Below are 10,963 nucleotides of genomic sequence, written 5' to 3' on the forward strand. Positions count from 1 at the left end.
GAACAGATTCTACAGGCATAAACTCCTAAGGTAAGAAGCGCGCGTGTCTGGTCTTCTCAAGACAGAGGTGAGAGGTGGTTTCATGCAGACTGGGACGCCAAAAATGCTCTGTTGTAAACATGGCGGTTCACGAGTGAAGTTGTCTCTCTGGCCTTTCTGTGGACGAAGTCCAGCACCTACCGATACAATTTGGGCAAGTTTTGAAAGCTAAAAACCTCAATCAGTGCTCTATTTTGCTGGTAGGACTGGGTGACCCGACACTTATAAAAAATCAATGAAATGAGAATCGTGGGGCTTCCCTTGTCATGGAATGGCAGAATTACCCAGAATTCTTTTTGGTCATGAAGGAGGCAACTTCACATTTTAAATGTTGCATCAGTTTCCAGTACTTTATGTCAGTGTCGGTGAAAGTGGTGGATGTTTTATTTACCTTCACTTCGGTGAATAATTGTTAATTATCTCGCGATTCACAGATTTTCTTTTGTTATTCAGCCTTCGGTTAACTTACAAGGCCCGTTGACAATAAACGAAATAAAAGTCTGGGCCGGAAACAGAAAATAGCGCAGCTAATGAAGTTAAAAAAGAAGTCTTAATAAAAACAAGCAATATTTAGTTGCATTGCCAGTTACAAATGGTATTGATTAAAATAGACTATCGCAATTTGCGTATATGTATTCTTTAATCTACAGAGGCTCTTGTGTGACAATCAATGCGGAATTTTCTGCAGAAATTTATTGATAGAGAGAAATCCATCATTGATGTGTTGATGGTTGTCAATTTGTCTTATTTCAGCGATTTTCTTTAACTTACAGAAATTGTCAAAATTTACTTGTAATGGGTGGTTTGAATCTTTATAATCTGTAGATTATGCTATTGTCATCTGTAGCTCCAGAGGGGAGCTGCAAAACACCTCGCATATCCCCCGTCACGATAAACGAATCCGACCGTGTATTCTAGTGTGAATGGTCAGTACAAAGTCATGGAATCCTCAAACAGTTTTGCAAGTTCCTCCTCTCCAGGGTTCCCTGCTGGGGCAAGTTTTGTCACGCGATGTTGAGGCAACGTTCCTTTGACCAGAGAAGGAATGTCTTCAGGTTTATAACCAAAGGCTTTAAGACCGTTATCAACTCTTGTGCTGTACATATATTCCCGAAGCGTGTCGGACAATAAGAAACCAGCGTCCTCTAACTTTACATTGGTTGTGTCAGCACCTAGAAAAAATCGCAAAAAATACTACAAAATGTACTTTACTTCACCAGCGAAGGTGAAAGATAAAATTCGACTTCTTGAACTCTTATGTAAGCAACACATTGATGATTCTATCGGATAACAGCAAAAATACAATTTTTGGCCCAGAGTATAATCACTGACTTACCAAGAATTTTTGCAGCCTCCAAATGCCTGTCGGGACACGCTGGTGCTGTGAAGCGGAATACCGCTGGTGACGTGACAACCACAGACAACCCATGCGGCTGACGAAAGGTTAAAATATTAGCGATCAAGATTCGGCAGCTTAAACAAAAGGGAGCTTAAGCACGCGTGAGTTGTTTTCCCTTTTAACTTGTCTTCACACAACCACATTTACATTGTTAAGTATCTTTTATTCATTAGAAATGATCAGTCTAAACATCTGCGAAACACCACTGCCCTGGCACGCCAAATGCTCTCTTCCGGTTGCCGTCCGCGTCTCAAAAACGCGCGTGCTTAAGCTCCCTAAAGACGATGACGACGGCTACGAGAACGCAACAAAACAATAGGTTTAATTAGCAAAACATTGCGTTTTACATTTTGATACATTTCGTTGCCGTTCTCGTCTTGACAACGACGTGAAATAATCAAATTTGATGTCGTGTGGAAGACGAGAGCACCTGACGATGAATTTTCAATTTTCTCTATAAATATCCACAGTGTTTTCACAATTTTAATCTTGGAATGTGGACTCACACTTTCAAAGCCGAGCGACTTGGCGTAATCGCAAAATTATTGCAGTAACGCGAAATAATATTTTTAGACAAAGTGCTCGAAGGCGTGACGTTCCTTAACGGCAAAGAAACGAACTAGAATGTCAAATGCACGCACGCGGCATGGAGAGCTTTTGAGCCTATTGTTTCATGACGTTCTCCTAGGCGTCGTTGTCATCATTACGTCATAGCCCTCTATTGATAACCTTCACACCACACTGACAGAGTTTGAAGCAGCCATTGTTAAGCCTTTTGCGAAATTCAGCAATGCTTTTTCTTGGCCCTCTAATTTAGCCCCAGAATAACCGCTATGCTGCTTACAGAGCATAGACGGTGGGGACCGCATGAAATATACGAGGGCGAGATCCACAAGAAATCAGCAAAAAAATGGATCTTCTCACGCGTTTTGAAATTTTGTTCGTTTCTTTAGATCCATTTCTCTTTAAATATGCAACGTGAAATGACTGAAACTGAAAGGATACGTTCATTAAATATAGCCAAAACAAAATATCCGAAAAATATCCGAAATTTCACTTAGTGTAAGTTTTGACAAAAGCGGCTGACAGCTGTTTGTTTGTTTGTTTGTTTATTATTTAATTGTTTGAGCAGGTTGAGGTTTTGGCAGCTATTCAGCTAATGTGGACCTGCTATACCCACCCACCCATATACTCACTGAGGACAGCCACAACGCCAGGAACTTCATCCCCTACTCTTTTTGAATAGTGTGTGGGTTCTTTAACGTCCCACAGGGAACTAAAGAACATGGAAGTTATTTGTGAGACGGGACCTCCGCCTTATCGTCCTTCTCCAAGAAGACTTGACAGTCTAACAATTTGCGGATGTAATTACAAAGGCAGCATTTTCTCCTCAGTTATTTAAAGACCCTGAGTGTTGGTCCGGCCGGAGTCGAACTCACGACCTCCCGCATGGCAGCCCGGTCGTAACTGTCAACACTAAGACAAGATTAATTTTTGTCTTGGCTATGTTTTATGAACCTATGTATTATTTTTCGATTCCTCTAGCCTAATAAATTTCTTCAACAGACTAAATCTGAAGTTTTATGTAAAGAGAGAGCACAAGACGACTGGGCTTGATTTTTTATGATCTCATTTACGAACTCCTTTCCTCCAAAAAAGTTGACAGGAAGTTCGAACAGTTTGTAGACGTTGAATAATCTAGAACAATTAACAACAAGAAAAACTTGAAAAGCGAAAAATTGAGATTTTCTATGATGTTTTCGAACTGAAGATTACGACTCGCTAGATTAGGAGCAAGGCTGGAGTAACGGTGAGAGCACAGGCCTCCCACAAATGTGACACAGGTTCCATATGTGGGTTGAGTTTGCTAGTTCTCTACCTACCCTCGCATAATAACTTGTTAGGTAACCTAACGAATTCAAAGGGAATGACTGTGTATGAGATATAACTCGTAACCCTACCACAAGGGGGTGATCCACGTCGTAATCTTCAGCTCTGTATGATTTGACCAATCCAGATATGGGATATGACATGCCATGACTGTCACAAAAAACAAGAAAATCAAACTTATCTGATATTCATGTCACGATTGTCACACTATTTCCTCTTAGCTTTTACGGACTTTACGTTACGCATCACCATCGAAAAAAACACGTCTCTTCATTTCATTCACTGAGATTAAAATCTTACATGCCCTTCGTTACGACGTTTTGTTTTGGATATGAAAAAATATGTATATGGCATTTAAGGGGGTGGCTCTTAACCACCAAACCGTAGATATGGACAACTCCAAATAGTCATTTCTCGAATGACTTTAACTCTACAGTAATGCTATCTTGGCAAGAGCGTTCTATTTAAGGACGGTGCCTACTATTGTCATTGCGCATACGTTCTGCGCATCACGAGATACTCGGATTTCCTATCGGTGATGCTTACTAATACAGGGATATTTTTGCGAGGTTTAATACTATAAGGAGAAAGTACATCTTAGTAAGTACTCTTGGTATCCAAAAAGAAAATTGGGGGTAACCATGCATTTTTGAGAGATAATGAAGCTTCAATTTAAGAAGGAACGCCATACATTGCTTTGTAGTATAAAGCTTTTCACAAATAATATTCATCAATTATCTTTGAAAAATGCGTGGTTACCCCCAATTTTCTTTTTGGATTTCAATAACACTTGTTAAGATCTACATTTCCAGCATAATAACAAACCAGGGCAAAAATATCTTTAATTAGTAGGCACCGTCCTTAACATTCCTCAGTACGGTACGATTCAGAACCATATTTGGTTAATCACGTGACCAAAACAGAAAATGCCTAAAAACCCAGGAAATTAATTCTGGTTTTTAAAAATTTTTAACGCAACGGTATGAGAACATTCTACCACAATCTGTAGCATGGATTTCAAAACGAAAATTATTTCTCAAAAAATTATGACGTCATAAGGCCCTCCTTTGATACACTTTTCAAAATATTAGTTACATTTTTTATCCAAATAGAAATTCCATGTTACACTTCCTTTCCATGAGCTTCTTTCCTTTCGTTTCCTAGGAGATTTTACCTGTTTTTCACTGAAACGCACGGTAGAAGACTAGGACTAGTTGCGCATGCGCCTTCTGATCGAAGTGATGTCAGATTTCCCTTAACAAAGGTACTTCATAGAACCATCCATGCAACCCTTTTGTAGGGTTCTTTGACTAAAAAGCTTCCTTAGCAACCATTGTCTTTTTGTAGTTAAGTGCCACCCCCCCCAACCCCCTTAATCTCGTGAGTAAAGACCATTAATACAACATGAGCGAAAACCTTTATTCGGGCAGCTTCGGTTTTACCGAAGATAACGTCAGCTTTCCGATGACGACCGTATTCTGACTGATCGCAATCGTATCTTGCCAATTTGTGGTTGAGGATATACCGACAGACGAGTCATGTTGGTGAACAATTGGTTTCATCAATCAAAACATTTGCAGCTGAAGACCTCACTAATGGGGTTGTAAACTCGATCCCCAATATTCATTCTTTAATATTCCGTTGTTTACACGAGCGAATCAAACCTACTACCTCCTTTACACCCACTGAGCTACAAGAAAGTGCACCCCTGATCAGCGTGCTCAACAATTTATCCACTGACTTACCAAAGATGAACGCCAGCATTTCCGAATCCTACACCAGCGTAGACACTTGCTAAATGCATATTGGACCGGGCCTCGAGGTCCTCGCAATCTTTGATTGATCTGTTAATAAAATGAATGGCACAAAATTGCAAAAGTGCAAGCAAAATTCATTATTGCCATGCGAACTCAGTAAACTTTAGGCCTGGAGTTCAGAGGCTGCTTATGTCTTGTTTTGGTTTTATTTTGTATAGAGAGGAAAAAAAAGCTACTCTCTTAACCAATAGCGATTTTCCTGCTCCTTCTGCCGGTTAAATGCACTTACTTTTGGGGATTGGCTAAAGAATCCCGTGCCACATTCTCAGCCAATCAGATTCAAAAGCAAAACCAATTGTGATTGGCTCAAACGCATTTCCAGGCGCTTCGCGCCGGCTGCATGTATTTGCTTTGCGTTGATTGGCTCTATGAACTGTCAGCCTCGTTTGCCATTGGCTAATAAAAAAAACATTTCAACGTGAAAGCGCTTTTATTTCTTACCTTTTGAAGTATTTGGCCACAATGCCAAGAGCATGTCTGGACCATACATCGCTCACTGGATTGCTTCCTTGATAAGCGGGCCGTAAGTTGGGATTTGTAGGTCGAGGACCCCGCCTCTGATAGGGAATGGCGGTATATGACTCGATTGCATGGCTGGAAGAAAAGGACACAGTGTTGCGCAGCCCTATGTAAATTCTTACAAGGGATGTAAAAATAATAATAATAATAATACAGAACAGAACCTGACAGGTTCTGTACAACCATTTAAAGGGGGTAGTTTCTATAGAAACTGCGGTGCTGCATCGGTGGGGAAGTAGTATACAAAAATTTTGGTTTTATCAACGGAGTTGATAATGTAAATTGGCCACCGTACAGAGATTCTAAAAGCTGACGTTTCGAGCATTAGCCCTTCGTCAGAGCGAATCGGCACTCTGACGAAGGCCTATGTATAGAACCTGACAGAGACTAGTTAAGTTTTAAGGGTAGCTTTTAATTTAGTGCCGAAGAACGAAACCGAAGTCGTCATTATTTTGGCCAATCATAACAGACGCACAAAATGAAATAAGCCAATCATATCGCGACGCACAGCAGATACATGTACTAATGGGAGCTTTATATTTTGGTCTTATCAGTGATTGGCCCAAAAAAAATGCGCGAGATTCATAGCCATTTAGTAAGCGGTTATTTCTCAACCAAAAAAACACTCTTTATTTTACTATCTCACCACAACACATCGTAGCCACTGTTTGCCGTCAACCTCTCTGACATGTGGAGTGTGTGCAGAGGATCAACTATACCAAGCATGGGGCGGATGGCTCGATTTGCAATGCCTATAAAAAACACGGCGCTTGAAATAAGGTGTCCCCTATTCAAAAGAGAGTGGTCTAAACTACCGCTTACTTGACTTCATGATACTCTTTCTGGCTTGACTTGTTCATAAAAAAGATGTAATAAACATAATTAACACCTTTTTTTGTCGATCCATTCGGTGAGTCATATCACCTTGCTTTTCTTTTTTTTTTAATTTGCACTTGCGCGGAAATCAAAAAAGAAGACTTCAAATCTGTGAAAGGTCTCCGTATTACACAACAGTAAGGCGGTATTTTATGTTTTCTGTCAGTTGTAGACTTTAAAGAGAAAAGTCATTCATTTTACACGTACCTGTTTTGGCTTTCAGTGGTTCATAATCGAAAATAGCCACTCCAGTTGTCTCACTGCCTAATAGAACAATACACTGGAAAGTTAAAAATACAGTAGCTATTAAGTTAATTTGAACTCCGCAATAAAATTATTGACCCCTTAAAAAGGGACTTAATTTCCCTCAGAATGCAGTTAAAATGAATTAGTGATAAAATAAATTTTACCGACCTGTGCCTGCAGTTGTTGGAACTAAAAATAAAACAGATATTAAAAAGCAAGATTTACTCCTTATAAACCACTCACGCATGCATGTTTGCTGATGATCGCAAAAATCAGACTCAAGTCTATATGTTACTCAGATAAGGCTTGTTTTGCATCAGAAGGCGACGGACAGTGGCACCCACATACAAGAATAATTAGTGACTGGATGACCAGGGAGTTGCCAGCAAAATAATGGTGAAATAGGGGAGGATCTCAGAGGTAACATTAAGTTATAATAATAATAAACAATTATTATTATTCACTTTCTATAAAGAATTTCCATACTAACTGTTAGGTTCTGTTTGATTGCCTTATATCAGACATTCATTCATTGAATATTCCTGAATTCTTACTTGCTATAAGGGGTTTGAGAACTCTATTAACAGGCATTCCTTTGCCAATAGGAACATTCACAAAATCCAGAAAGTCATTTTCTGGGTGACAGAGGTAAAGGTTGGCAGCTTTGGCTGTGTCGATAACGGAGCCACCACCAACAGCAAGAAATGAATCAAACTGACCCTGCTTGGCAAAATCAATGGCATCCTGGAAACTAAAATAGACAGTGAGGAAAGCAACCATGAATGACAGAAAGCAAGGTCCCTCAAGAATAGGCCTAAATTCCTATTCTGGTCTACACGTTTTGGTTGTAGGTTCAAATCCTCCCAAGGACTCCGCTTTCTCAGTTGTCCTTTTGCTCTTTGCTGAGCAACTACCTTATTATCCTTTTCACATGACTGCATGAGAGCAGGGGTGGCACAGTGGTGAGAGCACTCACCTCCCATCAATGTCGCTTGGGTTGAATTCCCAGACTTGGTGTCATCTGTGAGTTGAGTTTGTTGGTTCTCTACTCTGCTTCAAGAGGTTTTTCTCAGGGTACTCCGGTTTTTCCCTCTCCTCAAAGACCAACCTAGCATTTGATATGACTGTGCTGATTTGATTTCTATGTAGTGTCCCCAAGTAGTGTGTCAGCACTACATACACTTAAATAAAGTTTATCATCATCATCATCACTGTCGTCAGCAACGCCATCGACGTTGACATCAATCTCATCGTCATCGTCATCGTCATCGTCATCGTCATCGTCATCGTCATCGTCATCGTCAACGTCAACGTCAACGTCAACCTCATCATCATCATCATGATTATTATTACATTATTCCTTTCACCTTTTGGGTCTTAGTTTTGGTTAAAGATCTACCTAGATAAAAAGGTTTAGGCCTCCCTTGCTCGTAGTTGATCTCTAATTGAAAAACATGTTATGCTTATTGTAGTCACCACATAAATTTACAGTGGAAGATAGAAAAGCAAGTGAAAAAACTTGACTAACCTGGTGTCAGTAGGTTCGATTCTGACTTTATCATAAAGTTCATATTTAACACCATTTCGTTCCAAAGATTCCACAGCTTCTTTGACTGGAGGCAAGTTGACCAACTGAACAAGAAACCATTGAAACCATTGTTTCGCGTTTTTACATTACAGTTCTATTATTTAATTAGGCTGCAATATTTAGTCATACTTTGGGTGGTTTGGTCTAAAAATCAGGTGCTAAGAATACCTTTTGATCTGTGACCACGCAGACATTCTTTAAGCCATGGTTTTTGAAATCCTGCCAAAATAATACTATTAGTCATATAATATTAAATAAAATGTTTGTGAGGTACTTACAGGTAAACTGTATGCTGTGCTTAAAGAGGTATGATCAGAAACCCATAAGGGTTGAAACGTGTAACGCGCGTTCACAGCTTCCGAATATTCGGTGCGAACTGATTGGTTGAATGTTTCAGTGGTAAGTACCATATTTGGAAACCCCTTTCTCTTGTTGTTCCAAATATGGTACTTAGCAAATTGAATATTCAGAAGCTTGTTTCCCAGCACACAAGGGGCCGTTACCCGTTTCAACCCTTATGGGTTTCTGGTATGATTCAATAAACTTGTTGTCAGCTCTCCACTTATTTGTTCTCATTAAAAGAGACTACGTAGGACTGTTAACCCTAACCCTGACCTGACAATGGCTTGTCAATCGCAACTTTGTAAGCTGCATTAATGGTACAAATAATGCAAACCACATTTCTAAGCTTACCATGCCAACTTCACAAGTAACTCCTTGACCATACCTAATGGTGGAGCTGGCCACCTGATTTGGAATCAAAAATTCAATAAACAAATCAACAGTCAAGAGAAATATCTTTGGAATATAATTTATGATTTTACCCTACCCTTCATGAAGTCAGCTGACTTCAGGTACCTTTTGTTATTTCTGCAAGTGCCAGAAAGTGTAATAAAAGAAACATTTAAGGAACTTTCAATAAAAGACATGCAGACAAAAGAAGGGAAGGGAGGGATGGAAGTACAAGATACTGCTTGTAATTTACTTTTTTTCCTTTATATTAGTACTTTAATAATTAACTTAAGTGTTTTTGTGAGTAAATCTTAGTACTAAAATAAAGGAAAAAGGGAAAATATGGGCTAGGAAGTACTGTACACTCTTATTGATTTTGATGTTAGGTTTCCCTTACCCTGCGAGCAGTTGGATTTCCCCGATGCTTCCCGAGAGAGAAACCACTGCAAGCAACCAGTTGATTTTCCATCAAGCATGTGCATTAAGTACGTCACACCCCATGTGCTGTATTTGACATCACTTCGCATTATTTCGCGGGAAATCACTACACAGCAGGCTCACCCAAACACAGCAGTTACATAGCTGAACGTATGCGCAAGCGTCAAAACAAGTTTACTAACTCGTTTTACTACTTCAAATTCAATTTATTTGTCCTTGGCGCTGGACGGCAACTCACTCAAAGAAACTAATGGTTGCTTGCAGTGGTTTCTCTCTCAGGAAGCATAGGGGAAACCAACTGCTCACAGGGTAGGTTTCCCTTGGCTTACAAAGTAAGCCGACATCACGTTACTTTAACACTCTGGAATACATGTACTTTTGCAACCAGCCAGGTTATACTCTAGAGCTAACTGTGCAAAAAGTAATAAGCATTGTCCTTAGTAATGTTACAGAAGCACTGAACAAACCTCAAAAGCATATTCAGGTTCAATGTGTTCTTGTGCAACTGAAGTTTGTGGTCTTACTCCTTGAATAGATACAAAAAATACTGTTCAGTAATAGCCCATTTGTGTTCTATTGACCTCTCTATGAATGATAAGGGTCCACGGACTAATTGTGCATGGCATAAATACTGCAAGGAAAATACCCCAGCTGGTCCTGAATTATAAAAAAATCCCATGCCACTATGGGAAGGGACGGGATACCAATGAAACATTGATTATTTTCATGTTTTGTTAACTCAATGCACATAGTTTGAGAAGTGGTTTGTTAAAAGCGACAAACCTGCTGAGAAATTCTGAGAATGAGCTGGACATCTGCATCTGTTAAAAAGAAACAATAAGGAGATGATACGTCTTTTTAAACACCAAAAGACGTCCCTTTATTGAGAACCTACAAAAATCAGGGCTTTACATGCATACAGTGTAAGTATAGGCACTATCATTATTCAATGACATCGAAATAAGTGGACATGAGTTGGTACATTAGAGTCCCCTTGGGAGCAACTAAAGAATTTAGAGCAGCACAAAGCTAGCATTATCAAATGAAAATTGGTCAGAAGCTTTTGAAGAACGAGTCATATAACAGTAGGCACTATTGTTATACAGGGATATGCCAACAAGTGGCCCTGTTTTCTGTTATTTTATCCCGAGGAGGAGCACAGGGACATCACGTGCACCAGACGTAAGCAAGTAACAAGTAACAAAAAAAAACAATATCGATAAGAATATTCTTAAAGCCTAACTACAGCGTTTCAAATGCTTACGATGCAGCTCCAACGAGTCTCATTAAGCGCAAGGCTTGTTCCCTGACCGTGCTAGAAGCCATAGACTACCAAAATATTCTGAATGATTGGTTAATTTTCGTCAGGCGTTCAATTCACAATGTAAATAACTGGGTCGAGTTCATACCCAGGTGGTT

The 10,963-nt window shown here is 39.6% G+C and overlaps 1 protein-coding gene across 2 annotated transcripts; it reads right to left on the bottom strand.

Moving 5' to 3' along the window:
- Window positions 1-399: 399 nt before the first annotated feature.
- Window positions 400-10,927, bottom strand: LOC138056592 (hydroxyacid-oxoacid transhydrogenase, mitochondrial-like). 2 transcript variants are annotated; one of them, XM_068902429.1, is made up of 15 exons: window positions 10,809-10,927; window positions 10,328-10,365; window positions 10,012-10,070; window positions 9,068-9,121; window positions 8,543-8,593; window positions 8,315-8,418; window positions 7,506-7,537; window positions 6,955-6,975; window positions 6,748-6,804; window positions 6,311-6,416; window positions 5,587-5,739; window positions 5,074-5,172; window positions 3,400-3,478; window positions 1,376-1,472; window positions 400-1,211 (listed from the first exon to the last, which is right to left on the bottom strand). In XM_068902429.1, the coding sequence occupies exons 1-15, from the start codon at window positions 10,868-10,870 to the stop codon at window positions 967-969; spliced, it is 1,257 nt and encodes a 418-aa protein (XP_068758530.1). In that variant the 5' UTR covers window positions 10,871-10,927; the 3' UTR covers window positions 400-966. The 2 variants fall into 2 exon arrangements, with proteins under 2 accessions (XP_068758530.1, XP_068758529.1); XM_068902428.1 differs by having other exon boundaries at window positions 7,341-7,537.
- Between the last annotated feature and the right edge of the window lie 36 nt (window positions 10,928-10,963).

Source organism: Montipora capricornis, chromosome 7 (genome assembly GCF_036669925.1).
Source record: "Montipora capricornis isolate CH-2021 chromosome 7, ASM3666992v2, whole genome shotgun sequence".
Taxonomy (NCBI): domain Eukaryota; kingdom Metazoa; phylum Cnidaria; class Anthozoa; order Scleractinia; family Acroporidae; genus Montipora; species Montipora capricornis.

Coding starts and splice junctions, on each gene's coding strand:
- LOC138056592 (XM_068902428.1), bottom strand. CDS start 10,870: ATGGCTTCTAGCACGGTCAGGGAACAAGCCTTGCGCTTAATGAGACTC. Junction 9,122..10,011: donor AACCTGAATATGCTTTTGAG/GTTTGTTCAGTG, acceptor ATTCCAAATCAG/GTGGCCAGCTCCACCATTAG. Junction 6,976..7,340: donor TCTCAAACCCCTTATAGCAA/GTAAGAATTCAG, acceptor TTTTATTTTTAG/TTCCAACAACTGCAGGCACA.